We start from the raw sequence: 25,803 nt of genomic DNA on the forward strand, positions 1-25,803 counted from the left end.
ATCTGTGAGTTGGCTCGCACAGTGGTTGAGGACGTGGCAGCCAATAAGCAGCCGCGGATCTCTCAAGCCACTGGCACACACGGCGTGCCAGTCGATTATTCAACGCTCAATTCACACGTTCACACTCACACTCAGCGGCGACTCTTCCGTCGACGCATCCAGCTGCACTCTTCCCTATAGAGGTCGTGCTTGGCACAATAGTGATCACTCGAGTCTCTTCTCAGCGGCTTGCAGCAGGGTGCCTCAGTCAAGTTGTTACATAACTTGCCACAGCCCTTAGAAGGATCAGTGCGTTCTGCGTGTCTCCTCAGTCATGGTATCGAATCTGATTTGCGTATCGCATACCGAACCGTTGTAAGACTGAAACAATGTCTCATGCATCCGCGTCGAGTGCTGTGTCATGGACGGATCTCCAGAACCGTGCGTACCTCCGAGACCGTTGATCTCCCCCCATACTTACCCCATATCTACCGTACTCAGATTGGAACGGGCTCTGGCGGCTCCCTCAAGAAATGTGGGACTGTGTCATGGAGCATCTGGATCACGACGTCGCCGCCTTGGAGGCTTGCTGCCTTACATGCAGGGCGTGGTGGCCGATTGCGCGCAAGCTACTATGGGCAGATCTGTCCTTGCTACCCTACCAAGCCCGCAGACAGCAGCCACAGCTCCCGCCGAGACTGAAGTCTCTTCTCGTTGAGCAGCCGGAAATCGCCAATCTAGTCCGCGCCCTGAGCGTCGCCCTGTGTATCAAAGAGCTCTCGTGGTTGACAGCCTTCCCCAACCTACGGGACCTGCGGCTTCAACCGAGTTTCAGTGGCGAGAGACAACCTGCGGCTTCCCTTCTTGATGGATTGCGGTTTCCACGCATCATGGCTCTGAGCCTCACGTGGAACTACTACCCGACTCTGGCGCTATTGGAGCAGCTGCTGGCTTGCTTTCCTCGCCTCACGAATCTGGACGTGAACGAACCGCAGGCATATAGCAGTGATGCAACGATTTTGCCACGGAAACCATCGCTCACACTGCCGCACCTGCGCAGGCTCTCGTTCGATTGCCATACTGTCATAAGGGCCGTTCCGACGCTTCTGCACACAGCAGGGACTTCCCTAGAGTCCGTCAAGATTGTCGCCTCTATGCATGACCCCCACGTGGTCTTGGACATCTCGAGGAACACACGGCTAGTGGAACTGGAGGTGGATGTAACATTCGTGCCCACCATGGATGAATGGGGCAACTGCTTGGTTGCCCCCCTTTCCCGAATCAGTGCCGCGCACACTTCCCTAAGGAGCATCGTCCTGTGCCTCCACCGCTTCTCCCAACCCGCAAATAGTCTGCGTGAGCCTGGGGAGAACCTCGGCCGCGAGCTCTCCCGCATCCTGGATGAGCTGCCCCATGTCACAGTCACGTTCGTACCGATGTGCGGTTCCGCGTACCTCTCTGACGCGGAGAAAATGCGAAGTCTTCTCGTGCATCACCTTCGGAGGCAGATCCCTGACTTCACCGCGTACTCAACGCGTCTGCGCTTCGCATGGAGGCTCACTAGCAACGACCCACGCGCGGGGGAGGCTCTCCTGCGGGCGCACCTTTGCTCGAAGTGCAACGTATCGGATGGCCTGCCAGTAGGCTGAAGAGGCTGACCCTCGCGCCAGCTACGAGCTCGGTAATCACTGCGTCTGATGTGTACCGCACTATTCTGAGCAGGAAGACTCTTCCGAATGTTGTGCGTGCTCTGATTAACATGAGCAATCGTAAGTAGGTGTGTATTCCTGTGAAAATGTGGCATGTAGTATCATAGTCTATGACAGTAGCGAAGTCACCTATGTGTTTATACAGAAATCAATGACCCGGCGGCGGACCTGCCAGTGCTTCCAGAGTACTCAGGCTATTGAAGACCAGCGAAGAGTGGCGTTCACTGTCAAAAAGCGCAGGATGATAACGATGCAGTTGAGCACTGAGAGGACGGTGCGTCTACAAAGACTCGCTGCTTACGAGTACTTGAGTACTAGAACGGTACTGTCTATTACTCCGCAACATACACTGGGTAGGAACTATGTGGTTACGTAAGCATGCCATGGGCGCCGTCGATAGCCACACGGTGATGTTGAAATTGTGCCACCGTAGCCACCACTGGCCGCAGTGGCACACCGTGACTTGGTGAAGTTCGCCCCGACACTGCAAAAAGCCTATTGATTTCGAGGCGACAGTTTATGACGCACGCCGTATTGTCTTCAAGAACAATTGCACCTGGAGGTTGTTTCAGTGCGTGCGTTCCCAGTATTCCGACTACGGCCCACTTCACTGAACTATGCATGTATAGATCCAAGATGTGCTCGGGTTCAAATGCGAAGGTTGTCTCACCGAGAGACTCGTATGGTACGTGCCACTGAACGTAACGGTCACGGTGGAGTCGACTTACGGGATTATCAGTGGGCTCCGCTCCAGTCCGAGCATACTTTTCAAATGGACTTTGGCGGCTGCCTCTCGAACTATGGTGTATCATCATTGAGCACCTGGAAGGATGCGACGAGGCTCTGAAGGCTTGCAGTTCGACGTGCGGTGCATGGCGGCGACCTGCGCGGCAGGTCTTCTTTCGCACTATGCATGTCCCTCAGTGGCCTCCAAAACGCCCTGCAGAGATCCCGCCGAGGCTAAGGACCCTGCTCGCCGAACAGCCGGAGATCGCTAAGCTAGTTCGGACGATGCGTGTCGATCTGGCGTTCCAGGAGTTACCCTGGTTGTCGGCCTTCACGAACCTGAGGTTCCTCGACTTGTATCTGGACGGAATTCATGGACGAGTTCCCTCGGAATCCGCACTGGACGGCTTGCACCTACCGCATCTCACGACTCTCGCGGTGTTTTTGGATGTGTCTCCGTCGCTGTCATCGTGCGAACGGCTTATGGCTTGCTGTCCTCACCTCACAGACTTGATGATGCAGGGTGCACCCTACGGCCGGATAGAGGAGTTCGCACACATCCAGGTAGAGGAGCAGCCGATCGCGACGCCACTTTCGCTGCCACGTCTCCGAAAGGTCTCCTTCACTGCCCCAGGCTTCGAGCGAAGCTTCACGAAGATCTTGCGTCTAGCAGGCGACAGCCTGACATGCGCTCACCTGGCCACCCCCCTGACGCCGACACTTGACCTTCTCCGGGACATGCTGGACTTCTCGCACAATACGCACCTGGAGGATTTGGAGATCGAAATGGACGCTCCAATCCTTGAGGATGGATGGGGTGACTACCCGGCCGCACTGCTCTCACGCATCAACACGTCGCATTCTTCCCTGACGCGTCTGTATCTTTCCATCCCCCGCTTCTGCTTAGGCTTAGTTTCATCGACTGGGCGCTGGGCCGAAGTAGGCCAGTGTCTCGGCCGAGAACTCTCTCGCGTCCTGGACAGCATGCCCCACGTCACCGTGGTGATTCTCTGGTTAAAATTCCCTATCTACGTGGGGCAAGAGCATTCGACAGTGGCGGATTGCCTTTTGCGCCAGTTCCCGGGCCTCAGTGCACATTCGGATCGTGTTTGTTTGCACGATCCGGTACACTCAGCTGCAGACGATCCGGATAACCACCCATTGGCTCATAAGACAGGGCTCACGCACAACCATCCAGCGTGACACCTGTGACCGGGCTTCGGAGTAGCCATACGAGGCAGGTATCGCACTCAAACAGGCAGCTGAGCGGCTATTGCTCTTACACTCGTAAACCTAAGTATAGGAAACTTCATGTTTACGATGGCTGCAAATCTGCTCGCACAGTTTTGTCCGCATTACAATTCTGCAGATTACTATGCGAAAGAATATTTTTAAAACGACTGATTGAAGCCTCCATTAGCTTAGCGCGCTAATGTCACGCAAGCTGGATGGTTGTGCGTGAGCCCTGTCTTACTTGATGTGGAGAACATCCACCGTGTGTACTCTGGTCCGGTGTTACGTGCAGGACTCCTTACGAATAGTCACCGACACCACATACGACCTTCGTGACTGATTCGTTATACAAAGCAATAAATTCATTTTGGCCCCATTAAGCAGACACTCTACAGAAGGCGTAACATGAACGTGATATGACGTCATCAACCCTCGAAAGTGAAGCTGGCACCGAACTGGTAGCAGCGGAACACACGGACACGACCAAAAAAAATCAGCGATCAATGCACAACCCATATGCGAACGTAGGCATGTACCTTGTGCGCGGGACCAGCGGGCGAGATGTCGTTCAGTCTCTGCGTGTCGAGCGCGAGGCCGAACGACGCCCTCACGCCGGGGCGGAGGGACTGGGTGTAGCCTATCGGGAGACAGCGCATCAGGCACGTTCGTCGGTCGCCCTCACACCACTAAGCGGAGCAGCACGTACCGAGAGCGAGGATGCCCGAGTTGTTGATCTTCGCCTTGACGAACGCGGCCGAGTCGAGGTACGCCTTCGCACCGACCTCGAGGTTCACGCCGGCGGTGGTCGCCTTGGTGTCGTACACGGCCTTGGCACCCGCCTCGACGTCGGGCGAGACGCGGTGGTAGTAGCTCGCGGCGAACGTGCTCAGGTTGCCGAGCCCGTGGAGGGTGACGGCGTACTCGGGCGCGGAGAAGCCGACCGCGGTGGCGTACTTGGTCACCTTGCCCTCTGTGACGTTGTACGACGCCTCGGCACCGAGCAGGAAGCCGTCGCGGCCGATAACGGTGTCCGCGGTCACGGTCGGGCCCTACGCGGGTCCGTGAGGGGGTAAAACGCGTGCGACGAGCGGGGACACGTACCTTGAAGAGGTCAAGGAAGGCGCGGGTGTGGAGCCCGGGCTGCTTGTAGGTGGACGTGAAGAGCGCGCTCTTCGAGCCCTTGTCGGGGGTGAGCGCGGTGCTGAGGTCGAGCTTGAGGCCCTTGGCGATCTGGTTCTCGAGCTCGATCTGGGTGCGGAGGGTGTTGGTGGTCGTCCACGCCTGCGTGAAGGTGAGGCCGTGCTTCTTGTCGGAGTACTTGCCCTCGAGGTCGCCGGCGATGAGCGATGTCTTGTGGTCCTGGTTGCCCGTCACGCGGAAGGCGACCTTGGAGGGCGTGGTCGTCTTGACCTCGAGCGCGACACCGTGGAACGGAAAGTCCTTGCCGAGGAGGTCATTGGAGGACTTGCCGAGGTCCTGGATGATGACGACGCGACGGTGAGCTGTGCGACGCGCGCGGGGTGCGCGACGGGGAACGTACCTTCCAGGATGGGGGGACGGGCTGGGGGAGCGACATTGTGTGCGGAGGTGGTGGATGGGGAGGATGGGGAGGGGGAGGGAGACGAGTGCTGGCAGTGGCACTGGCAACCGAATTTTGGTGGCACGTTATATGCTCCGGCTAGGCCCGAATACGTATGCGCGCGTTGGCAGCACGTTCGCTCGCCCCAGCCGGCCCAGCGCGTCCTCCCCCGCCAGTCGCCCGCATCGTCCCAATCGTCCGTGCTCGCGGCCCGCACGCCTGCTCGTGTCTTCCCTGGCCCGTGTGTGCGGAAATGCCTATCAATTTCGATGTCCCGGCGCGTGAGATACGCAGTGCAGAGACGCTCGATGACGCGCGCCTTCGGGCAGCAGCAGCCAGGCGGGGAGGCCGCACAGTCCAGGGCAATCACGGCCAGTCTGCTCTGTCCTTCCTTCCACGCTCACCATCCCAGCCAACGCCCGCCAGCTCACCGGGTCGCGCTCGTTCACAGCTCAGGATGCCGGTACGCAGACCGCGCGGGCAGAGAGGCTTGGGCTGCGGCGGACTTCTCGCAGCTTCGCGCCCACTTCGCCCGGACCTCGCGACCAGATATCGATGACATAAGCCCCTCATATGCTACCACTCTCTTCGCGCATCGCCCGGATCCCTGCCAGATCAAAAGCCCTCCCTCTGTCTGCCCCATCGCGCAGCCTAGCCAGGACGACCATGCTCAAGTACATCTCGCCCGATGTGCGTCCCCCGCTTCGTGTTCGCGACTCCGCATTCTTACTGACGCACGCACAGGAGCTCGCTGCCCTGATGAAGAGCGACAAGGTGGCCGGCAGAGACTACTGCGTCGTCGACGTCCGCGACGACGACTGGTACGGCGGTAACATCAAGGGCTCGCAGAACTCGCCGTCGCATGGGTTCCTCAGCAAAGTGGGCGAGCTCGTGGCGCAGACAAAAGATGTCCCGACCGTCATTTTCCACTGCGCTCTCTCGCAAGTCCGGTACGTCTCCCTGTGCCGCTCATTTGTATCCCGTTACTCACTTCACCTTACAGAGGGCCCAAAGCCGCTAGGGTATGCCATGACACTTCATCCTCCATACCCATGTAACACCATCCCTTCGCAGATCTACTCCGAGACGCGCGACCTCCTGCAAACCCAAGGCGCAGACAAGCCGCACGAGGTCCTCGTCCTCCGCGGCGGCTTCCAGGAATTCCAGGCCAAATACAAGACCGACCCCAAGCTTGTCGAGAACTGGAAGGACGAGGTCTGGGGGAGCGGGCTGCACTTCTAGCATTCCCATCCACCCCCCATCTACCACCCACCCCGGGCTCGATGGCTTCTTGATTTCCATGATCTTCGGAACGTCGAATGTTGCTATGTGTATCGCTACGGATATTATCGCCATAATCGTGCTGTATCGTTAGAGTAGGGAACGCGTCGCGTATATACACGGTCTGCGACACCCAACGCGCTGGACACCTCTCGGGCCTATCAGAGGATGCCCATTATGGATACAACCGGCGGGCCTCCTTGAGGATGTATTTTAGGTAGAGTGGTGTATTAGTACCACCGAATACGAGAATCCTAGCTCCGGGAGGCGACGTACGTATCGCGGACAGACTCCGTGAACCCGTGCGTATGCGCAGCTTGGACTGCCTAGTACAGAGCAACCCATGGCCTCTTACTTGCTCTGCTCATTGGACGATGACGTCTCCTGTTGCTGCTTCGCGAATCGCCTCGGAATCTGCTCGACGACCTGCTGGATCCGCCTCCGCTCCTCGTCCCTCGACCTCCTACAGATCGTCCTGCACCCAATTCGAAGAAACTCAGCTCGACTTCCTACCGGAAGGCCCAGCACATAAAGCTGGGAACGGACGACGCACCATGTACCGAGCGTGACCGCCATGAACGTCCCCACCGCCCAATTCGACGCTACGAACGGACCTGCCGTCCCAGCGAAGGCGTCAGCTTCCCATTTCAGCATTCTCATCCCCGTAGTGTGTATTTGGAATCCCGGGCAAAGGTAAGGGCGTAGGAGAGAATCGCACCTGCACTGAGTCCGCGGATGACGCCTACGCCCGCGCCGCTCGCGATCCCGCTCAAGAGGCTGCTTCGCGCGCAGGGTATCTCCCCGATCTTCTGGAAGTCATCCCAGAAGGAGATCCTCTGCCTTGGCCGCACGCGCACGTCAGCATGCTGCCCTCATCCGTGGGAGAGGCCTGGTTGTGGGGGGGCAGGCAGGAGGGACGCACCGTGACGGCCTCCTTGACGTCGGTCCAGTAGCTCCCCGTCGTGTCTGTCTGGAAGGCGATCTTCTTCGGCGAGGATGAGGAGCTTGGGGTGCTGGAGGCGGGTTGTGAGTTCGGGTCGGCCATGGTGTCGTGAAGGTGCGCTGTGCTTCAGTCAAGCGTGAGGCGGAACGACTCCGGGCATGTGACGGTGACGCGTCGATCGGGTGTCACGCTCAGATCCGGATCTTAGCACCTCCCGCCACACGGACGAGTACTTACAGTAAGGCGAATGTCGTAAGAGGCACCATTAGATTCTGCAGCCTCAGCATGAGACCGTGCTGCTCAAGATACATCGAATGTACTCGGGAATCAACGGAATTGTCGCAACATTCGGACAATGATTGAGTGCTGTCGTGCACGAACTATCCACTGGTTTCAGCCAACTTGAGGCTCACACCAGACAAAATCCACAGGTATCGCATCGGATTGACAGTAGTTACGACAGCACAACAACCATACATACACACCTCAGTCAAGCTCATCATAGAAATCCATGCGCTCCCTGAGCTCGTCAACGAACTCCCGCTTGGGGTGCACGCCCTGCATGGGGCGCTGCGCCTGGCTGAAGGAGTTGCCCGAGTGGACCTTGTGCTCGCCCTGCGGCTTGTGCTCGCTCTTCTCGGGGAAGACACCCAGCTCTCCCTTATCCTGCTGCGTCGGAGTGTTCGCAGGCTTCGGGTGGGAGTGGTGGTGGTGAGGGTGAGGTTGGGGCTCGGTCTCGTCGCGGACCCAGAACTCATCGTCGAATTCGCGGGCGTAGAGCTCCTCATTGACATCGCGAGCGAACAGGTCTTCGTCGTACTCCCGCGCGTAGAGGTCTTCGTCAAAGTCCCGCGCGAACATGTCTTCGTCAAAGTCACGCGCGTAAAGGTCCTCATCGAATTCACGCGCCATGAGGTCCTCCTCATAATCGCGGGCAACAAGGAAGTCCTCATCGTCAACCGAGCGCTCCTCAACGACCCCGGCGTCGTCCACGCTGCGGCCAAATATGGACATGAAGCTGTTCCCGAGTTCGCCCATGATGCCTTTGCCCCAGTTGATCTTGGGCTTGAAGGCCGGCTTCGCCGGGGCAGACGACTTCGCCGGCTTGGCGGGGGACGAGGTCTTCGTGGGCGCGGACGCGGAGGGTGTTTTGGCGGGGTCCGAGCCGGCATCATTGGACTTCGGAGCAGAGCTGGCGGGCTCCGCGGCGTGTGCGGATCCGGATCCGGAGGCGTCGCCGCCCTCGGGAGACTCGCCTGCGTCATCGCGAGTGTAGTAGTCTTCGAGGTATTCGCGCTCGTACACCTCTGGGTACACCTCTCGGACCATCAGGGAGTCATAGTCGCCGCTAGAGCGGATTTAAGGATTGGAAATGCATTTGAAGTCGAGAAGGACGTACCGGATTGGCGCAGCGAGCGCGGGCGCCGCAGAAGCAGCGACGAGCAGGACAGGGATAAGTGTAGGTGCACGCATTTCAGGCGGTGTTAGCGTGGGCGGTTGTAGTCGTTAGGTTGCGAGGAGCGTAGGTCGTGAACGAAGCGAATAAACGAGGCTACGTTCGCATTGCAACACTTCGTCAGCTTTCCGTTCAGCATGCAGAGTACGGACACTCACTAGCCAGTACCTCGGTGAGCTCAGAAGTGGAAGAAAGGGGGAGAGCTGGAGGACGCCAACGCATAGGCGAGTGTCTTATAGGACGGCATGTCCATCATGATGGCGGCGGTGCACGTTACATACGGAGCGGCTGTGTCGCAATCGGATCACTGACTGCGTCGCTGTGGCCACTGCGTTTCACGGTCTCGAAGCTGTCATCAACGGTCTCTGCAGGCATAGCGGCCTCGCCAAGTAGCGGGCGGGCTTTGCGTTGTCGCATAAGTGGAAGCAGCGCATTACTCGTTCGGGAATAGAACGCGACGTCCTCACAAGCCGGCGGCCCGGGAAGCGCTGATCGACGCCACGTTCCTTCGGCGCTTGGTGTTGACTACCGCGCATGGAGCGCGTTCATGTCAAACCACATATTGCGCCCGCTGCTGACAATTCAGTAAAGGAAGGCGGTAAAGAACAGCGCACAAGCCTCATGGTTGTATACGAGTTGAAGGTAGACTCATTACGTCGAAATGACATGTTGCATGAGGTCCTGGATGCTAGGGTCGGTCAGGCGGATGGTCAGGTTCACCTCCGTCTGGGACTTCGGGCAGGAATTGGCGGTGTAGCCATTTGATCTACTCGGAGGCAAGCGCATGGATAGAGACTACCCTGTCGCTGTTGGTCGACACGCGGCCTTTCAAGCTCGAGCCTCAGTTTCGACTGTCATGCCGGCGGGGGGTCGCGACTTTCGTCGAGGCGAGTTGGATCTACATTGGAAATAAACTTACACGGGGATCCGCTGGGCAGGAAGAAGTGCACGTGAACGTTTGAACCTTGGTTGAACGGGACTAGCTAAGCTTAAGCAGTTTGAACAGTTGACCACGCCGGCACTGCCATGATCGCCGGTGGAAGGGCTTGACATGGAGGTGACTGACCATGAATGCAGCCTGCGCCGTTTCAGATACAGATGTAGCTCACCGCAAAATGTCTGATAGCAGTCCGCCTGCGCGCCCAGGAGTGGTGAATCGACAAGAGTCAGGTTCACGATGAGCCCTTCCACGACCTATGAAAGATAACCGTAGATTTATGACATGCAGGGCTGCGACACGCACAATTACGGAAGACTTGCAGAATGAACGTTGTAGCGGCGTACGTTGCTAGTCTCTGTGTCTCTGTTCGATGGAGCCTGACACGGCGACAAGCGAGGACATGGTAGTCGCTGAGTCACCCTCGGATGTGTGGGCGTTCATGGCCTGGAAGTTGCGAATGCTCCTAGATGCTCCATAGGTGAAGACAAAATCATGCTATGGCAACCAGAGGCGTCGCCGCCGGTTCGTGGGTACCGCCATCTTGCCACGACGGAGTCGGGGCCACCAATCACGAGCGCACCTTCACTAAAGTATCCTCTTCCGCTCGGCGAATCGTGCGGCGTGCAATAAAGTATGGTGCATGTGGACGCATAACCAGCGTATAACGCCCCAATTGATGTCTCGGGATGAAGTTGCATCAACCACAACGGGGAGTGGTCCGCCCTCGTCTGGCTTCCCAAGCCGTGGCGGCTGTTAGTAGTAAGCAGGAGCGCGAGATGCAATCTTGGTGTCGCTGAGAACACAGAGTACTTAGTGCCTGATTTACGATCGAAGAACGCGCTCGGAGGCTTTTCATACTCTTGTACTTGGAGACGTCTGATGGTTCACGGCATGAGATTGCCACGCCAAGCGTTGGCGCATTCAGCGCGGGAAGAGACGAAATTGGCGAATGACAAGTGTAGTACTTACTATGTACAAGCGTACTGTGCGGGCCATTATATCGTCCCCTTCTCAGGGAAACGTATTGAGTGAGCGGATTGTTGCCTTCGTGTATTACCTGTGGTTTTCATGCCCGCATAAGCCTGCCACGTCAGATATGCCGGGCATAAATTAGCGACGACGTCGGTGGTTGAGTAGCGATTTGATCTGGACCTGGGCTTCCCGAGCGTTCAATGAAAGTGGTAGTTTCTGATGCTTTGATGTAGAACGCACCTGGATCAGCCTATGTTGCCATGTTGGCCGGGAACTAAAAACGCGGGTAGCAGGTAGATCTCGCGTACCGCGCTCGAGGTCGAGAACGATTCGCGATCGGACTCTAGTACTTACTGTACTGTAAAGACAGTTGCGTTGGCTTCTGTGAAGGAGGCCTCCCGGCAGGCTCGGCGCGCTACGGCGCAGATAGAGCGCAGAGCGCAGACTGCTCCTCGGCATTGGCATTGACGTTGCCGAAGCTCTCGTTCACTTATCATATGCGACCTGAGGCAGGCTGAACCCTCAAACGCAGTGGGAATGCTGCCGATGATATCAGCCGTTCGTCAGGCATGAGCAGATCAAGAGCAGATTGTACTTCATGCTCCAACATGACTGAAAGGTTGACGTCGAGCCGCACGCAAGACTGCGGCCGTGGCGATGGTGGTGAGCAGGACACCGACCGACGGGCCTGGATGGCGAACACAGCACCTGCCTCATTTAGGCAAGGTGGCGTTGTGGACGATCGGGCTGGAGCGGATCCGGGGCCGGCGTGGGAACTCCGAGACCGGTCTGGAGGTTTCCAGCGCTTCCCGGCTTGAGCCCGCGTCGTCCACGTTCTCGTCGTCGACTTTCCGTCGGACATCCTCCGCGTCTTCCCCCCTCCGGCATGACCTCCTCATATATGTCCTGGCTGTCCACCTGCCATTTTCAGGGCATGGAGAGCCTCGGGAAGTGGCTGCGCTAGTCTGTGGACCGGCTGTTTGGTGGGAAGAGGAACGGAGGGGAATGTTTAGCCGGAAAGCTGGAATAATGAAGGGCCAAATTCCAACCCGCTCCAGGGGTCGGCGATGCGCACGTCGGTGCCGGTACCGGCAGCTGTTGTGTAAGTTACCCGCGCTCTGCTGGAGCTGGGCGGCACTGAGTACCTGATCGCGCTCTGGTCGGTTCGTTATGCCCGGACGTCTGGTCTGGTGACGCTAAGTCCGCTCGGGCGGGTGCTGAAGCCAGAGGGCCGCGTTGCGTCGGGCGTTGCAGCCGCGTTGCAGCTGTCGGTCGGCGTCGGGCGGGATCTTCATCGCAGCGCGCACAAACTACGCCCGTTCGGTAACTCGGGCACACACGCATACGTTCTTACGAAGGTCGACCACTCGGCTTCTCCATATCCGACGCTTACTTAGCTCGCCATGGCGGGATTGGTCACTTCTCGACCCCCGTTCAGAGGCTAACTCTATTCATTCGTTTAGGTAGGACGTTGTACCCATGCAGAATGACCGTCCAAAATGGATCATGAGCCATCCCGCTAGTCTGCAGGTGACCATGGTGCCCCGCGGGGTCGGTCGTTCCCCACACCCGGCTCCGTGTTTACACAGCCTGCACAGGGGTGAACTGTCAGTTGAGGCTGCTCACCAGGGAGAAAGGAGGCGCGAAGTGTCGGGCGGTGCGGTCGCGTGAAGGTCGACAAACCGGCTCATATGGTGCCGATTAGAACCCGGACCCGAGGCCAGGGCGGATCAGGGCCATATATGGACATGTCGCGCTCAGCGTGCCTTGCGTGCGGCTCGGGCAAGAAGGCAGATAACCGATCGCGCACAGGCCACCCACGACGTCCGGCGTCGGATTGGCTGTGCGGACCGGAACCGTCCAGCTTCAGGAAGGCTCGCGCGGCTGGAGCGTGCCAGCGTGGACGCTTGCCGGCTATGATTATGGTCTGCAACGGAGACTAGCCAGCATGCTGCGCACACCACAGCCCGTGTGGCTGGTGTTGCGTAAGACCGCATGACTGAGCCGAACCCGTCCGACTTGCCGCGAATTTATGTCATTTTGCGTCAGATGAGTCTGGCCTACGGGATTGCTAGAATCTGATGAGGTGAGGTCTCAGCAGGTGTGTGTTTATCCAGAGACATGCGTCGAATACGTATGCAGGATCGGGGACTTTGCAATGCCCCGCTCTGGGGGCGGGGGTGATAAGCGGGGGAGGGACCAGAGTCTGGCGGCACCGCAAGCAGAGTGCAGTGTGGCCCGCAGTGATCGAACCAGAACGGGTAATGGACTTATCCAGAAGGAGTAGAAGATCTCCACTACGCCCAGTCGATCAGGTCGACCTCCTATGCGTTTAATCATGGGGCCTGCCGCCAGGCGCTCGGCTTCTATCGCACCCCCTCCCCATATATGACGGGCCAGCTCAGTCGCTGTGGAGCCGACCGACGTTAACTCTCCTCCGGGGCGCTGCTCATAACTGGCTCGGTTTCGTCTCTGACCGCCCACTTTCCTTACCTCCTGTACGATTACTGCTCCCCCCCAGGCCCCGCTACATTCTCGACCCTCTACGACTCTCCCCTCCTCGCACCGTCCAGTGATCCTACGTGATGTCTAAAGAAAGCAACTTCCAGAACATCGAGACCGAGCCCAGCCCAGCTCACCGTCGCCCCTATAAAGCCTCGACGGGCTCCGCTGAGCATGTTGAACACCACAAGTCCATGTCCAGTACAGTGTCTGGCTCTACCGTCGAAGGCGACGAGCTCTCTGTCCACTACACCCGATACCCCAACCGATGGTCGAAGATTCGGTACGTCGTCGCACCGCTCTAACTGCGTCGTTTCTGACGACTTCCGTCCAGAGAGGTTCTCCGCGAACCCATGGCCGAGTTCTTCGGCGTCATGATTCTGGTTATTTTCGGAGCGGGCGTCGACTGCCAGGTGACGCTCTCCGGCAACACAGGCGTCGCGCCTTCGCCGAAAGGGGTACGTCCCCCTCACTGATACTGCACCCCCGCAGTGTCTGACGTTGCACTCCAGAGCTACTTGTCTATCAGCTTCGGCTGGGCTATCGGTGCGTCACTTTCACCGGATCCGGCCCGAGTTCCGCCTGTCTCGGCTGACGCTTGTGCTTTCCTCCATTGCAGGTACCGCCCTCGGTGTATGGTTTTCCGGTGGGATATCCGGTGGGCACATCAATCCCGCCGTGACGATTGCAATGGCGACATTCCGCGACTTCCCCTGGCGCAAGGTGCCCGCGTACATTTTTGCCCAGGTCATGGGCGGTGTTGTCGGTGGCGGCATCGTCTATGCCAATTACTTCCATGCCATCGATATTTTCGAGGGTGGCCGAGGTATCAGGACGGTTCCTGGCACAGCAGGCTTGTTCTCGACCTATGCGGTGAGCTTGTTCGACCGGAAGCCTTGTCGTAATAAATTCTAATGCTGTGTTTCTGTAGCTGGACTACATGACGTCCGTCTCGTGCTTCTTCGACGAGATTGTCGGCACGGCGGTTTTGCTTCTGGTCGTCTGCGCGTTCGGCGACAGCAACAACGGCCCCCCGCCGCCTGGTCTCGTCCCCGTCGCTCTGTTCATCACTGTGCTCGGCATTGGCGCATCCCTCGGCATGCAGACGGGCTACGCGATTAACCCCGCGCGTGATCTCGGTCCCCGTCTGTTCACCGCCATGGCTGGTTACGGAAAGGAGGTCTTCACCTACCGCAACCAGTACTGGCTCTGGTGCCCTGTTATTGCCCCGATCATCGGTGCCCTCAGTACGTGTTTGACCCCACTGAGTATCCCACACCGGAGCGCTGACATTTATCTTGCTTAGTCGGCACCCTCCTTTACGACGCTTTCATTTTCAACGGCGCTGAATCTATCCTCAACCGACCCAGCGCGACCGCCCGTGCACATCACGAGCGTGCGCGTAACACCGAACGGCAAAAACCCATCGCGGGTGCCGCGGGCCCCGACATGTGCTAGTGCGCATGTCCTCGCCCGACCGCCCCTTTCCACACCACCTCTCACGGCGCGCCGCCCGCGCAAGCTGACTTGCCCGGGCCCACGCCGCATCCCCCCTCATACCTCCCGCGTGCCGTGTACGATGTGTCCGAGCGTGACGAATTACTTACGATTACGTTCCCTCCTGGGTATTGGCTAGTGTATCATCATCGTCTTTTGGGTTCTCTGTGTGCGCGCGCGCGAGCGCCCCCCTCGTCTCTCTGTCGTGTCTGGGCTTTTGTGCTTCGAAGTGGACTTCCCAAAATACATTCTTTTCTTGCGTCGTATGCGCGCGGCGTCGCGATCGCATGGTGGGGTGGCTAGACGGGCATGCGAGAGAGTACCTCGTGGTTGGTCTCGTACCCATCCGTCTGGACGCACCCCACCACCGCTTCACCTCGTGGTGCGCGATTCTTACCGAGAGTTAGTGCGTTTGTATCGTAGCGATCCGTCAGTGCAATAATATATCCTCCCCTCTTATAAGTCACCGAGGAGCCGTAGTTGCGACTATATCATGGAGCGCATGTCATACCTTAGCCTGTCACACCAAAGAAGGCATAGGCCGCATCATCAGCGAATTACGATATGTAACGTGCGACGGGTTGAGCGAGAGCGTGAGGTCGGTCCTAAACCGTCCTGTAGCACCAATGAAAGCATTCAACAAACGGTGCACAGATTTAGAACAGGTACATTAGTGAACGATCGTGAGAGACACTTGTCATCTTTTTATGTCGAGAAAGACAGCAGAGGCTCCATAACGTTAGATTAGAATATGTAGGTACACGGCTTGGAAATAAGGATTTACAGTCATGACACAGTCAGCGACACTCAACGATGCTGATGTTCGACCGGATTGTGTGAGATTCAGGCCGCTCAGTAAGTAAATGTAATCCCCTGAAGTGGTGACTGTCCGAGTCTCGAAAATATAATTGTAGACGCTTACGATGAGCATAAAGACCTGGGAACCGCTCCGACAGGCTGGCTTCCAGTGCCGTTCGAGTCTTATGAGCCATCGTTAACGAGATTCGTTGTTGGTAAAGGAAAATGGTGACACTGGGTAGGTCATCCAGAACGCGGGAGAGTTCATGACCGACAAAATCCCCTGGATCGATCCACGCACTCCCGGTTGTGGCACTAGTTGGTAGAACAGAAGGGATTTGTAACATGACGTGCGCCAGAGAAGTATGCGAGGAATTGATTTGTGTAAGGGCGGATGCCAGGTGATCAGCCCACCCATGACGGAAGGGTCCGCCGCCTTTCACCAAGATGATTAGACTCACGAGACGCATATTCTGCGAGAAGTCGAGCATATTGCGCAGAACGTGTACGGGAGCCGGTGGGATGCGCATATATAGGGTCTCTAGAGCGGTACTCGCTCCATGCAGGATGGTGGGGAGGACCCCCCTAAGGTCGATTGCTTCGAACACGAGATGCCGTAGGCATGGCAGAGAGAGCAGTTGTAATGGTCGTTCTATTGGATGGTGATCCACGTCTTCGTCGTATGTGATAGCGTCATGCACCGAAAGGTTGCAAGACGAGGGAAGCAACTCAGTACTTGCACAACCGACATCGCCGTCAAGCTGTCGTACGACAACCCGAGCTCGATTACGTTTGGTAGGTAGGGCCGCCCAGACTCCGGAATGGACTGCACGAGTTGAATGTCTGGCACCTCCTTCTGATCGTCCGTCGTACGTTCCAATTTCAGGGTCTTCATATTCGTGAAGATTGATAACCAAGAAAGCTCGGGAGAGGGAGATCGACACATAGCGACTGAACTAGTCCAGCGAGGTCCGGCGCTTCATGGAGGTATGACCGCAGTCTATCCAGGATCGGTGGGTTGCAAACGCGAACCACCCGCCAGATGAGTCCGCGAGCAGTTCGTCGCCATGCTCGGCACGTCAGGACGCAAGCCTTCAACGCCTGGTGATCATCGTGCAGATGATCGATCACACCATCCCACATCTCTTGAGGAAGTAATGAAAGCACCGTCTCGGCTGTACAAGATACGAGTTTAGTCCATGCGCCCGCGTGTTGATGCTCAATGCACGATGCAATGTTTGGTACCTACCGTGCAAGCCCTCTCGAGAAACTGCTGGATCCGAGGTTCCTGACATCGAGGATCCCTGGAGACCATGTGTCAGCTGAACGGGTCTCACTGGACCAGCCAAAGTGGAATAAGTACCCAGTGAAAAGCAGTAACTCTTGGTCTGAGCGTGCAGTACGTGCGCGCGGTTCAAATCTCAATGGCTCCCCGTCCCTTCGCGGCTTCAAAACTGGGATGGCCGCGTAGTTGTCCTGCCAGTGGAAAGCTTACATGTCAAGGTTAGTAGGAACATACAAAAAGCGATGATAGCGAGGCACTTACCGTCGCTTCAACCTTGGACTGCAAGGAAGTTCAGAATGAGCGTCACTGCAATTCGCCCCGTCGATGAGTCGTTGGTTGCTATTTGATCTGTGTGGCGCAATGTGGCTACAGTGTTTGGGCGCTTCCATCCGCGTCCGCGCTCGATTGCGACAGTGTTTAGGCAAGTATTGGGCCACTTCAACGCGTTTGTGCTTTTACGACCCGCCGAGCACCACACGATACATCAGAGTATTTTCATGAATCAGTTTCATTGAAACTATACTTACAGGGATGGCACATTAATGATACAACACAATCACGCATGCGGTACAGTCTATAGGCTGTGGGAGGGAAAGTCTGCCAGTCGGGAAATACAGTGTTTCAGAAGTCATGTAGCGGGATCCAGTAGAGCGACTAAATTCAACATGTATGACCGTGATCATTCGCGGACGAGCCTTTTGAGAACGTGGTGTCGCCCCGCAGAGGCTTCAAGCTCAAGCCATGAGTAACGATGTCAAGGGTCGAACAATGGGACCTTCTGGACGTGGCCGAACCCGGTGGCAGGCTGGAGGAGATGGTCGTGCATGCTGAAGTAAAGGGCGCTAGCTGTTGGCACAATGCCCGTAATTCGGGACTCGAGCCATGGGTAATTATCGAACCGTGACATGGACACAGAGTTAGAAAGCGTCCACGCTGATTATACGCGCGCTGCGTGGGCTCTGAGGTTGGATACCGTCGCAACAAGCTGAAGAACCGAATCATCGGGCCTGATTGAGGCGCCGCGGAGAAGCTGTAGTTCTGGTGCAGAGTGATGATGGAGACGTCGGGGAGGTCATCCAGAATGCGCAAGAGTTCGCGGCCGAGGAGCTCCTCGGGATCATACCAGGCCTTGAACAGACTCGCGACATTGAGGAGGTCAAAGCTGACGATGTTCCAGTTGATGACCAGCGAGGTGAGGTATTTATGTTCCGTGATAATTCGCGAGAGTGGTGAAGCGAGGGAGTCGCCCCACCCACGTCGAAGTGGGTCAACACAGACAATGAGCTCCAGCTCCTTGAGACCCCGGTTTTGCGAGAAGTCTAGGATGGCCATCATGTCACCGAAGGAGCGGACGGATGTGTAGTTCAACATGCTCCAGGGAAGCGCCTGCCGAGCGTAAGATCTCTGGAAGGGGCCCGAGAGAGTGACCAGTTTTGATAGCGAGCTTCCGTAGGTTTGGCAGCGAGACTGCGAACTGGGATGATGCCACTGCCAGGAGGTCCGCAGGACATGGGGAACCTCTCATGGACAGGGCCGTGAGACGGGAAAAGCAAGTCAGCAATCGCCCACGACAGTGACATATGATGACGGACATTCTCGAGAGCTGGGGTCGTAATGCTCTGCAGCCGCAGATCTCGAGGGATCAAATCCACCTGGTCTTGCCCCCTATCCTCCGTGCAGTGCAGCTCAAGCAGCTCCAGGTTCGTGAAAATCGCCAGAGATGGAACGTCTGCGGTCTCAATATACGCGATCAGCTCGCGTGCCATGATGAAAACGTCCGGTCAACTGCGGACGAGGGCTTGCAGACTAAAAAGGTCCCGATAGTTATCGACCGCCAAAGAAGCTTGCGAGCGGTCGGCCGCCATGGCTGCCCCAACATGTCAGAGCCCAGGCCTTCAGTACTTCAGTGTGTACCGATCGTTGCAGAGGTAGCCTGTGACCTTGTCCCACGTTTCTCAGGGCAGAAGATCAAGCCAGCCAACTAGGAGGAGGATTGCGTGAGATAAGTATAGTTGTGATATTATCTGGTATTTCAGTACGTAGAGAACATCGTGCGATGTATCCGTATTTGTGGACCTTGTTTGATGTGCTGAAAAGTAGTGCAAAGCTTGTAACAAATGTTAGATGGAGGGACACGCTCAACTCAAATTTCGTACTTACTGCCAATGCGCCGATGCTACGAGGTTTGACTTGAAGCAGTTGAAGCTTTGATACCCCAGTTTAATGTAGGCGAATGTCTATGAATCGGTGAGTCAAGGTGATCAGTCCTCTTGGTAGCAAGGATTCCTTGGAAGACGTGATTAAGCTCTGGCGCTGCTGAGCTTGGTGACTGTCGAGTTCAGCGTTGAACGATGGACGTGGCTCTCTGAGGCATTTGAACTGTGGCTTGAGCGCCTATTGTGGCTGCCCACTGCATGCTACACAACTTGTTTGCCAAATACTGTACTTACCGTCGACTTGAGCATATGGCCACATCGCCAATGCAGTGATACACTGGAATTGCGCAGTACGAAGAGCTCGGCGCGGTCAGACTGCGCCAGCCTTGGGCCCGCCGCTGAGTCTCGCCTCGAATCCGAGTCGACGCCCGAGTCAACCGGGCCGTGAGTATCGGTTTGGCACTGGGTTCTGCGTGACTACACTCGAAGCCGGGCTTGGACACTGTTCTCAAGCTTGAGTGCTGAATATACTGGCACTCACGAAGCCCTTCTACAATTCGCCGACGGTTGAGAACAATCACACTGCAGTTTGGCATGAGTGGCATTCGCAATCGATGCAACACATCATGGCGTCGAGAGTCGACAAGCTGACTATATGCGTGACATAGACAACGCTTCATGGAGTCTACTCGAAAACGACAAGTAACATAAAGTGATTCAGAGCTACACGGTGTTCGGTGTGAGCAATAGAACATAGATGGGGCTGATTGCGAGCACATACCACCAGTGTTATTCTACTGTCCTCCGTGGGTCAAACATCGAACATAGGGACGCTCCACAGGCCTTTGATGATCCTTCGTTGTTCAAGCCCCTCATTCAGCAATGCCCCACCGCAGAGGTCGAGATGTGACGCAAAACGCACACGGGTCGGATATGTGCGAAGGTCAGGGAAGCGTCGCAGAAGATGGCCCGCCACATATCGCCGTGCTTGATGCGCCGCATCCGAGGAGTAGTGTTCGCTGGCATAAGGTGACCACGACGCTCGGCAAGACATCCAGTATGCGGGAGACCTCCCGGCCGAGAAGCTCCCCGGGTTCTTTACATGGCCTACTCGGATCGGGGGCAAGTTTGCCAAAATATTGAAGGAGGCGGGAGTGCTGGTAATGTAGAGATGCAGGTCGATCAGAGAGTCATGCCGAGCGTTGAGCTGCGAGATAGTGGGGGCCAGACAGTCACCCCATCCGCTGCAGTAAGGGTCCAAGCATCCAGTGATCTCCAGCCTCTTTAAGTTTTGGTTCTGGGAGAAGTCGAGCATGTCTGGCAGGATGTTCGAAAGAACAGCCGGTGGTATACGCAATTCAACAAGCTCCAGAGAGGCGCCTGCCGAGCGCAGAATGGCCGGAAGGGACATTACGAGGTGGTCGGCTTTGACGGTGAGTTTTCGTAGATGGGGCAGTGAAATGGGCGACGTCTGTGGTAGCGATTCTGCCTGAAAGACTCTGAGACCCCAGAGATCGGGGCCATCACCTACAGATAGACTTGTGAGACGGGGAAGCACATCAAGAGTCGTTCAAGCGCTGTCGCCGACATGAAGTGATAGAGAGTGTGCACGTCAAGATTCGTGATGCTCGGAAACCGCAGCTCTTGAGAGATAGACTGGACAGGATCCTGTTCCTCGTGCTCCGAGAAATACAAGTCTAGCTTTCGCAAGTTTGCGAAGGCCGACAGAGAAGAAACCTCTCTGATCTCGACAAAGACGGATAATTCGCGGACCATTCCAGCAACATTCGGGTGCCTGTGGAGGAGAAGTCGCACGTGAGAAGCACTAATAAGGCTCAGCTGGCACCACAGAAGCTTGCGAGCGGTCCGCAGCCATGCCCGACATGCCAGAGCACAGGCCTTTACAGCTAATTTCAGAACGATAGTCACTCTCGAACGCGCGCGACATATGGTGACTAAGCGCTCCGCGCTTCGGGAGCGGCGCGCACCGTTCTTCTGCACCACTGCAACCTGCGCGAGATCTTCCACACACAGCGACCTGTCCAGGACCAGCCCTCGCAACGACATACACGACACGATCCCGTGAGCAATCAGGTTGATGCGAACCAATACTTATGCAGAATGTGTCTGGTCAGCCTTGCTCTACAACACCACTGACATTCCAGTGAATCCCATGCCTTGCCAGTCGCGAGCCATGTAGAAAGAGTTCAACTATTCGGACTCTGCGAGAGTCATGGTAGCTCTACACTACTACTGTAAATGGTAGAGAGACAGGTCCATAATTCAGATTTCAGATCATATATCATCTGTTGTGTCTGCTCGCGCAAAATTGACAGGAGACGATGAACGACAGTGGTGCAGAAGAGCGGTGCGCGCCGCCTTCTTGAAGGTTGGAGCGCTTAGTCATCGTCTGTCGCGCGCGTTTGCAAGTGACTATCGTTCTGAAATTAGCTGTAACGTGCCGCGGTCGTTATGAAGGTCATCGATGATGTGGTCCCACACTTCTTGAGGAAGTAGCGAGAGGCCGCCATTAACTGAAACAGGACAGACAAATAAGCTTCACATAGAATTGGCAACCCTGAAATGTATGGATCTCTGGTACCTACCGTGAGGGTCCAGGGACGTCGTGCGATGTGCCATTCGGATCCGGAACATGAAGCATGAGTAGCTTCCTGGATGTACTGTCAACCAATTCCATGCAACTGCTAAACAACGAGCTCGGGATAGTTTGAGATAGAGGAGGTAGCGTACCTTGGTGAGCCCACCGCAACTGCAGGTCGAGTCGACGTCGGAGCAGAGGCCAACTTTGGACGTCAGTGGGTACGGTAGAACGCCTAGTATCACGTGGAAGCGCTCGCGTACAGACGAGTGCACGGCCTCAGGTGAAGTCATCAACATACCCTCACATACCCCGCCCTCTATTCTCACCCAACCATCTCCTAAAACATGTTCGACAGAATCAAGCAGGGCGCACAGAAGGCGGGCAGACAAGCCACTCTACTCGCACAGCAGGGCTCTAGCAAGATCGCTAGCGAGTCCGCGCAGTTCGTGCACGGCTTCAGTCTCCCCGGAGAGGCAGACAAGGCAGCCAAGACCCTTGCTAGTTTCCTTGGTGCGTAGAGTACATTCTAATACGTATCGGACATTACTCATGTCCGTGAAGCCAACCCAGAACATCCCGAGTCCGCACTCAACTCTATCCCCAAGGCCGTACTGCAGCGTGCGCGAGGTGAGTAGACCTGTTCCTCCCATCGGCACCATGTCCCATACGACTTCACCCCGCAGGTCTGGCCGTATTCTCCGTCATCAAGGCAGGCTTCGTGTTCTCCGGCAAGGCTGGCTCTGGCCTCGTAATTGCGCGCCTCCCTGATGGCTCCTGGTCGGCGCCCTCCTGCATCGCCACCGGAGGCGTTGGTTGGGGCCTCCAGATCGGTGCCGACCTGACCGAGTTCGTCATCGTGCTGAACAGCGAGGACGCCGTCCGCGCGTTCTCGATCGGCGGCAACGTCACGATCGGGGGCAATGTTAGTGCCTCTGCGGGACCCATAGGCACCGGCGCGTCCGTCCAGGCAACGCTCGCGCACCCGGCCCCGATGTTCTCGTACTCCAAGTCCAAGGGTGCGTCGTCCTTCTGAGCATGTGTGAATAATCAGGCTGAACAAGAGTGTGCGCTCAGGATTGTTTGCTGGCCTATCGCTGGAAGGCACTGCATTGATCGAGCGCAAGGATGCGAACCGCGAGTTCTACGGTTCGCCAGTCTCCGCGTCCGACATCTTGAGCGGGCGTGTGCCTCCGCCTGAGGTCGCATCAAAGCTGTACGAAGTCATTGAAGCGGCTGAGGGTGTCGACGAGAGCGGCCTTCCCGAGAACGCGTACGTCCCCACCGCAACAGGTGACCACATGAACGTCCGGGAAGGCGGAACTGTCTTCGATGCTGAAGGGCATTAAGCACACGACCGATGTTGATGGAAAGGTTATGTACTGATACGACGTTCATCATGTGTTGGTTACTTTGTTTTACGATGTCCGAGTTCACTGCTGTATTGTAGGTGGCGTCTCGATGCTTAATGTTACGGTTTTTTCCTTCCACATCTTTCAATATCCTCCATAGCCAAAGAATCCATTACGCGAATACCAGGATGTATATCTACGACATGTAACGACAAGCCATCTAGATGAATGTCCGTGCTACAACAAACCCAACTGAGTGAGCACAAAATATAGGCTTCTAGAAGAACTGGTCCCAGAACCCCGTCGTCCCGTTATTGGGCGCCGCAAAGCTCTCGATCCCGAGCAGCTTGATCATGAGGTTGTAGATGTTGACGTTCTCGAACTCGTCCATGACGTAGGTGTCGTCGGCCGTCGAGTGCCAGCCCTTGTTTGGCCGCGAGAGGAAGCGCGGCAGGACGCGAGCTTGCTGGCGGTCGTGTTCGACCGCCTTCACCACTGCGGAAAAGGGCCCGTGCGCAACGAACATGGCGTGCATCGAAACCTCGTCGTTGTCATATCCGTGGTTCTAATCCAAAATTAGCAGGCAGTTCATTACCGTGCATCAGGTTTGTGATGACGCACCCCTTTGCTCATACCCGAGCCGTTCTCGACGTGGTTCGTAAGCGCGTAACCCATCTCCGGGACGATGTAGATCGGCGCGATGCGGTAGTTGTTCGCGAAGTGCCACCGCTCTGGCATGGTATCGTGCGTGTACACGTGGAACTTGCCGCCGCTCGCTTCCGATGCGTTGAGGAGGATGCGGAGGTACTTGTCGGTGTCTGTCTCGGGCTTGAAGCGCAGACCCATGGATGGCCAGCCTGTATGCAATGTAAGATCAGACCAAATCATGCTCCAGTAACGGAAGCTCTTACCGTCCTCGTGATCTATCAGTTCAAAGCCGTCGCCTAAGATGTCGTCGACGTAGAGCCACTCCGGATTGCTCGTGTCAGTCATGCCGTGGTCGCTCACAAAGACGACGTCAAAGATATCTGTAAGGTTGCGGGCCTCGAGAGCATCATGCAGGTCTCGCGCGAAAACATCTACCTCATGAAGCACTTTCTTTGGCAATCGTCAGCGCGCAGAAGGCGGTACGTCGTTGACGATAGATGACTGACATTGACGAGCTCAGACGCAGGCCCGGCAAGGTGGCCGGCTTGGTCAAGAGAAGGTTCATACGCTGGAAGCACAATTGTCAGCGGATTCCTTGACAGGTTTGCAAGACGTACCCGTGATGAGCTGTGGTCGGTCCTTCAGCGGCATATCTATCCAAGCAGTGATCTGGTCAAGCTTCTCCTTCAAAGGAACCTTATCCTGAATGTTTGAATTAGTGATGCAGTCAGATAGTATAGTGGTTACGATATACCTACCTTCCAAGGCACGAAGTAATTAGGAGAGAAGCCTGACATTGTCGTAGGCGGTCCAGGCCTAGAGCAGAAGGTGAGCAGACGTTGACCATTCGATCTCGTTGACGGACCACATCAGATTACCGGTGACAATCCCTGCTCGCTGTGCGGTCTCCCACATCTGAAATTGCATGGAACCGTAAGTGGACTACATCTTGGCAGTAGTCGTAAGACGCACCGGCTCTCCTAGCCACCAATTAGATGCCCGTGATGCCGCCGCACTGTTATAATGGAATTCCTGACCAGTCGCGGGGTCCCAGAAGTTCTAGGGAGTATGGGACGTAAGATTGACTAGGCAGTAGCGCTTGATGGACCTACGTTGGCGACAATGCCATGCGACTCCACGTACAATCCTGTCCTGCGGAAGGTTAATGGAACATTCTACATGTTCGAACAAACCTACATTAATGCCCAATGATTCCTGGTAGTGAACCGACATGACTTTCTTCCCTCTGGCAGAGGATACGGTGTTACTCACGGGAATGTAAGAGTCTAGTACCGCGACTGTGATTAATGACATTGCTTATACTGCGAGTTGATAACGGCGTACAGGAAATACGGGCTTCATCGACTTCGCCCGCAATCCCTTCTTGCTAATGGCTAGCAGGTGTGGTGTCAAGCCCCGGTCGAGGTAATCCGCCCTGTTGTTTCGTAAGCATGGCACAGGGACAGCACTTCACCCCGAGTACATGCCTCAGTCCGTCAATAGATACAATGAGTGCGCTCTTCTTGAAGTAGTGCGTGCCATTGCTCCGGAGAAGTGTGTGGTCGAAGTCCGGCTTAGGCTTTGGGCGAGGTCTGAACGCGTGTAGCAGAGGCCTCCCGAAGAGCGCTCCCAGGAGAATAACGATAAGTCCAATGCCAATGCCTACGATGAGCTTGCGGGACGACGTAGGTCGAGTATACACAACATCGCCATCTTCGTACGTCCTCTCATCGTTGGCGAGAAGGCCTGTGCGTTCCTCGTCGGCACTGGTGCCCAGCTCTTGCTGCAGCGAGCGACGGGGAGACACAACCTCCGCGGTCCCTTTCTTCGACATACCAGTTTGCGTGCAACTGACCAAAGAAGCGCGGAGAACGTCGTCAGTGGTTCGCACAGAAAGCGAGTACTGCAGTGCTGTACACACGAGGTGTGAGGGGGGTCCTGGACGCCGTGGGCGGTCAAGCCACCTAACGCTTGTCGGCTCTTATGGTCTGCAACGGAGACTACAAGCCACCGTAGCTCGCTGAATCTGGCAGCGACTGTGCGGTATCGTGGCTTACCTAAGCAAACCAGTGATCCTGTTTCACACAGATCTCTCCCAGATTCTCGGGTCCGGGCAGTTGTCTCTGTGCCGCTCAACCGTTCGCCGTA

General features: G+C 56.4%; 12 protein-coding genes across 12 annotated transcripts; 5 read left to right on the top strand and 7 right to left on the bottom strand.

The window, feature by feature from the left end:
* The first annotated feature begins 265 nt into the window (after positions 1 to 265).
* B0H18DRAFT_974364 (uncharacterized protein) lies at positions 266 to 2,050 on the top strand. Its single transcript, XM_048043993.1, has 4 exons — positions 266 to 420; positions 481 to 1,594; positions 1,621 to 1,962; positions 2,022 to 2,050. Exons 1-3 carry the CDS (start codon positions 369 to 371, stop codon positions 1,754 to 1,756), a joined length of 1,302 nt encoding a protein of 433 aa, XP_047899914.1. The 5' UTR covers positions 266 to 368; the 3' UTR covers positions 1,757 to 1,962; positions 2,022 to 2,050.
* B0H18DRAFT_974366 (uncharacterized protein) lies at positions 2,044 to 3,850 on the top strand. Its single transcript, XM_048043994.1, has 6 exons — positions 2,044 to 2,060; positions 2,122 to 2,154; positions 2,205 to 2,263; positions 2,318 to 2,373; positions 2,428 to 3,593; positions 3,621 to 3,850. Exons 3-6 carry the CDS (start codon positions 2,208 to 2,210, stop codon positions 3,624 to 3,626), a joined length of 1,284 nt encoding a protein of 427 aa, XP_047899915.1. The 5' UTR covers positions 2,044 to 2,060; positions 2,122 to 2,154; positions 2,205 to 2,207; the 3' UTR covers positions 3,627 to 3,850.
* Positions 3,851 to 3,987: 137 nt separating this feature from the next.
* On the bottom strand, positions 3,988 to 5,287 carry B0H18DRAFT_974368 (voltage-dependent ion-selective channel). The gene is made up of 5 exons (XM_048043995.1): positions 5,188 to 5,287; positions 4,749 to 5,123; positions 4,354 to 4,696; positions 4,184 to 4,284; positions 3,988 to 4,102 (listed from the first exon to the last, which is right to left on the bottom strand). The coding sequence occupies exons 1-5, from the start codon at positions 5,221 to 5,223 to the stop codon at positions 4,073 to 4,075; spliced, it is 885 nt and encodes a 294-aa protein (XP_047899916.1). The 5' UTR covers positions 5,224 to 5,287; the 3' UTR covers positions 3,988 to 4,072.
* Positions 5,288 to 5,892: 605 nt separating this feature from the next.
* On the top strand, positions 5,893 to 6,468 carry B0H18DRAFT_1113933 (Rhodanese-like protein; the record flags this gene model as incomplete). Its single annotated transcript, XM_048033050.1, has 4 exons — positions 5,893 to 5,916; positions 5,971 to 6,176; positions 6,230 to 6,248; positions 6,301 to 6,468. The coding sequence occupies 4 exons, from the start codon at positions 5,893 to 5,895 to the stop codon at positions 6,466 to 6,468; spliced, it is 417 nt and encodes a 138-aa protein (XP_047899917.1).
* A 390-nt stretch (positions 6,469 to 6,858) lies between these two features.
* On the bottom strand, positions 6,859 to 7,552 carry B0H18DRAFT_867969 (uncharacterized protein; the record flags this gene model as incomplete). Its single annotated transcript, XM_048039904.1, has 4 exons — positions 6,859 to 6,982; positions 7,061 to 7,121; positions 7,226 to 7,316; positions 7,430 to 7,552. 4 exons carry the CDS (start codon positions 7,550 to 7,552, stop codon positions 6,859 to 6,861), a joined length of 399 nt encoding a protein of 132 aa, XP_047899918.1.
* Positions 7,553 to 7,936: 384 nt separating this feature from the next.
* B0H18DRAFT_1113935 (uncharacterized protein) lies at positions 7,937 to 8,923 on the bottom strand (the record flags this gene model as incomplete). The annotated part of the gene is made up of 2 exons (XM_048033051.1): positions 7,937 to 8,798; positions 8,850 to 8,923. 2 exons carry the CDS (start codon positions 8,921 to 8,923, stop codon positions 7,937 to 7,939), a joined length of 936 nt encoding a protein of 311 aa, XP_047899919.1.
* A 4,591-nt stretch (positions 8,924 to 13,514) lies between these two features.
* On the top strand, positions 13,515 to 14,778 carry B0H18DRAFT_868229 (aquaporin; the record flags this gene model as incomplete). Its single annotated transcript, XM_048039926.1, has 6 exons — positions 13,515 to 13,603; positions 13,655 to 13,778; positions 13,833 to 13,866; positions 13,940 to 14,193; positions 14,252 to 14,567; positions 14,627 to 14,778. The coding sequence occupies 6 exons, from the start codon at positions 13,515 to 13,517 to the stop codon at positions 14,776 to 14,778; spliced, it is 969 nt and encodes a 322-aa protein (XP_047899920.1).
* Positions 14,779 to 15,570: 792 nt separating this feature from the next.
* Positions 15,571 to 17,227, bottom strand: B0H18DRAFT_974400 (uncharacterized protein). The gene is made up of 6 exons (XM_048043996.1): positions 17,162 to 17,227; positions 16,979 to 17,105; positions 16,558 to 16,919; positions 16,333 to 16,537; positions 15,740 to 16,288; positions 15,571 to 15,712 (listed from the first exon to the last, which is right to left on the bottom strand). The coding sequence occupies exons 3-6, from the start codon at positions 16,756 to 16,758 to the stop codon at positions 15,615 to 15,617; spliced, it is 1,053 nt and encodes a 350-aa protein (XP_047899921.1). The 5' UTR covers positions 16,759 to 16,919; positions 16,979 to 17,105; positions 17,162 to 17,227; the 3' UTR covers positions 15,571 to 15,614.
* Positions 17,228 to 17,502: 275 nt separating this feature from the next.
* B0H18DRAFT_1101052 (uncharacterized protein) lies at positions 17,503 to 18,666 on the bottom strand (the record flags this gene model as incomplete). Its single annotated transcript, XM_048032509.1, has 2 exons — positions 17,503 to 18,304; positions 18,493 to 18,666. The coding sequence occupies 2 exons, from the start codon at positions 18,664 to 18,666 to the stop codon at positions 17,561 to 17,563; spliced, it is 918 nt and encodes a 305-aa protein (XP_047899922.1). The 3' UTR covers positions 17,503 to 17,560.
* A 977-nt stretch (positions 18,667 to 19,643) lies between these two features.
* On the bottom strand, positions 19,644 to 21,876 carry B0H18DRAFT_974402 (uncharacterized protein). Its single transcript, XM_048043997.1, has 8 exons — positions 21,808 to 21,876; positions 21,663 to 21,737; positions 21,515 to 21,590; positions 21,163 to 21,167; positions 20,615 to 20,963; positions 20,127 to 20,594; positions 19,838 to 20,075; positions 19,644 to 19,779 (listed from the first exon to the last, which is right to left on the bottom strand). The coding sequence occupies exons 2-7, from the start codon at positions 21,709 to 21,711 to the stop codon at positions 19,868 to 19,870; spliced, it is 1,155 nt and encodes a 384-aa protein (XP_047899923.1). The 5' UTR covers positions 21,712 to 21,737; positions 21,808 to 21,876; the 3' UTR covers positions 19,644 to 19,779; positions 19,838 to 19,867.
* Positions 21,877 to 21,956: 80 nt separating this feature from the next.
* B0H18DRAFT_974407 (DUF500-domain-containing protein) lies at positions 21,957 to 23,220 on the top strand. Its single transcript, XM_048043998.1, is given in 5 exon segments — positions 21,957 to 22,168; positions 22,185 to 22,186; positions 22,222 to 22,285; positions 22,342 to 22,674; positions 22,733 to 23,220. The coding sequence occupies 5 exon segments, from the start codon at positions 22,003 to 22,005 to the stop codon at positions 23,002 to 23,004; spliced, it is 837 nt and encodes a 278-aa protein (XP_047899924.1). The 5' UTR covers positions 21,957 to 22,002; the 3' UTR covers positions 23,005 to 23,220.
* Positions 23,221 to 25,666, bottom strand: B0H18DRAFT_974413 (Phosphodiest-domain-containing protein). The gene is made up of 14 exons (XM_048043999.1): positions 25,577 to 25,666; positions 25,143 to 25,505; positions 25,000 to 25,090; positions 24,928 to 24,941; positions 24,853 to 24,870; positions 24,768 to 24,807; positions 24,628 to 24,714; positions 24,521 to 24,570; positions 24,414 to 24,471; positions 24,273 to 24,357; positions 24,162 to 24,223; positions 23,919 to 24,105; positions 23,629 to 23,864; positions 23,221 to 23,572 (listed from the first exon to the last, which is right to left on the bottom strand). The coding sequence occupies exons 2-14, from the start codon at positions 25,487 to 25,489 to the stop codon at positions 23,285 to 23,287; spliced, it is 1,563 nt and encodes a 520-aa protein (XP_047899925.1). The 5' UTR covers positions 25,490 to 25,505; positions 25,577 to 25,666; the 3' UTR covers positions 23,221 to 23,284.
* Between the last annotated feature and the right edge of the window lie 137 nt (positions 25,667 to 25,803).

Source organism: Fomitopsis serialis, assembly GCF_022376445.1.
Source record: "Fomitopsis serialis strain Sig1Antser10 chromosome Unknown B0H18scaffold_3, whole genome shotgun sequence".
NCBI classification, from domain to species: domain Eukaryota; kingdom Fungi; phylum Basidiomycota; class Agaricomycetes; order Polyporales; family Fomitopsidaceae; genus Fomitopsis; species Fomitopsis serialis.

Coding starts and splice junctions, on each gene's coding strand:
- B0H18DRAFT_974364 (XM_048043993.1), top strand. CDS start 369: ATGTCTCATGCATCCGCGTCGAGTGCTGTGTCATGGACGGATCTCCAG. Junction 421..480: donor ATGGACGGATCTCCAGAACC/GTGCGTACCTCC, acceptor TACCGTACTCAG/ATTGGAACGGGCTCTGGCGG. Junction 1,595..1,620: donor CGGGCGCACCTTTGCTCGAA/GTGCAACGTATC, acceptor ATGGCCTGCCAG/TAGGCTGAAGAGGCTGACCC.
- B0H18DRAFT_974366 (XM_048043994.1), top strand. CDS start 2,208: ATGACGCACGCCGTATTGTCTTCAAGAACAATTGCACCTGGAGGTTGT. Junction 2,264..2,317: donor CCTGGAGGTTGTTTCAGTGC/GTGCGTTCCCAG, acceptor ATGCATGTATAG/ATCCAAGATGTGCTCGGGTT. Junction 2,374..2,427: donor CTCACCGAGAGACTCGTATG/GTACGTGCCACT, acceptor CGGGATTATCAG/TGGGCTCCGCTCCAGTCCGA.
- B0H18DRAFT_974368 (XM_048043995.1), bottom strand. CDS start 5,223: ATGTCGCTCCCCCAGCCCGTCCCCCCATCCTGGAAG. Junction 5,124..5,187: donor CCGTCCCCCCATCCTGGAAG/GTACGTTCCCCG, acceptor GTCATCATCCAG/GACCTCGGCAAGTCCTCCAA. Junction 4,285..4,353: donor CTCGGGCATCCTCGCTCTCG/GTACGTGCTGCT, acceptor GTCTCCCGATAG/GCTACACCCAGTCCCTCCGC.
- B0H18DRAFT_974400 (XM_048043996.1), bottom strand. CDS start 16,758: ATGTGGGATGGTGTGATCGATCATCTGCACGATGATCACCAGGCGTTG. Junction 16,289..16,332: donor AGTACTGAGTTGCTTCCCTC/GTCTTGCAACCT, acceptor CATACGACGAAG/ACGTGGATCACCATCCAATA. Junction 15,713..15,739: donor CCCAGGTCTTTATGCTCATC/GTAAGCGTCTAC, acceptor TATATTTTCGAG/ACTCGGACAGTCACCACTTC.
- B0H18DRAFT_974402 (XM_048043997.1), bottom strand. CDS start 21,711: ATGTTCCGGATCCGAATGGCACATCGCACGACGTCCCTGGACCCTCAC. Junction 21,591..21,662: donor GACGTCCCTGGACCCTCACG/GTAGGTACCAGA, acceptor GTCCTGTTTCAG/TTAATGGCGGCCTCTCGCTA. Junction 20,076..20,126: donor GGGAGCTTCTCGGCCGGGAG/GTCTCCCGCATA, acceptor ACCTTATGCCAG/CGAACACTACTCCTCGGATG.
- B0H18DRAFT_974407 (XM_048043998.1), top strand. CDS start 22,003: ATGTTCGACAGAATCAAGCAGGGCGCACAGAAGGCGGGCAGACAAGCC. Junction 22,286..22,341: donor CGTACTGCAGCGTGCGCGAG/GTGAGTAGACCT, acceptor TTCACCCCGCAG/GTCTGGCCGTATTCTCCGTC. Junction 22,675..22,732: donor CTCGTACTCCAAGTCCAAGG/GTGCGTCGTCCT, acceptor GTGTGCGCTCAG/GATTGTTTGCTGGCCTATCG.
- B0H18DRAFT_974413 (XM_048043999.1), bottom strand. CDS start 25,489: ATGTCGAAGAAAGGGACCGCGGAGGTTGTGTCTCCCCGTCGCTCGCTG. Junction 24,571..24,627: donor ATTGGTGGCTAGGAGAGCCG/GTGCGTCTTACG, acceptor ATGCAATTTCAG/ATGTGGGAGACCGCACAGCG. Junction 23,865..23,918: donor ACTGATAGATCACGAGGACG/GTAAGAGCTTCC, acceptor CATTGCATACAG/GCTGGCCATCCATGGGTCTG.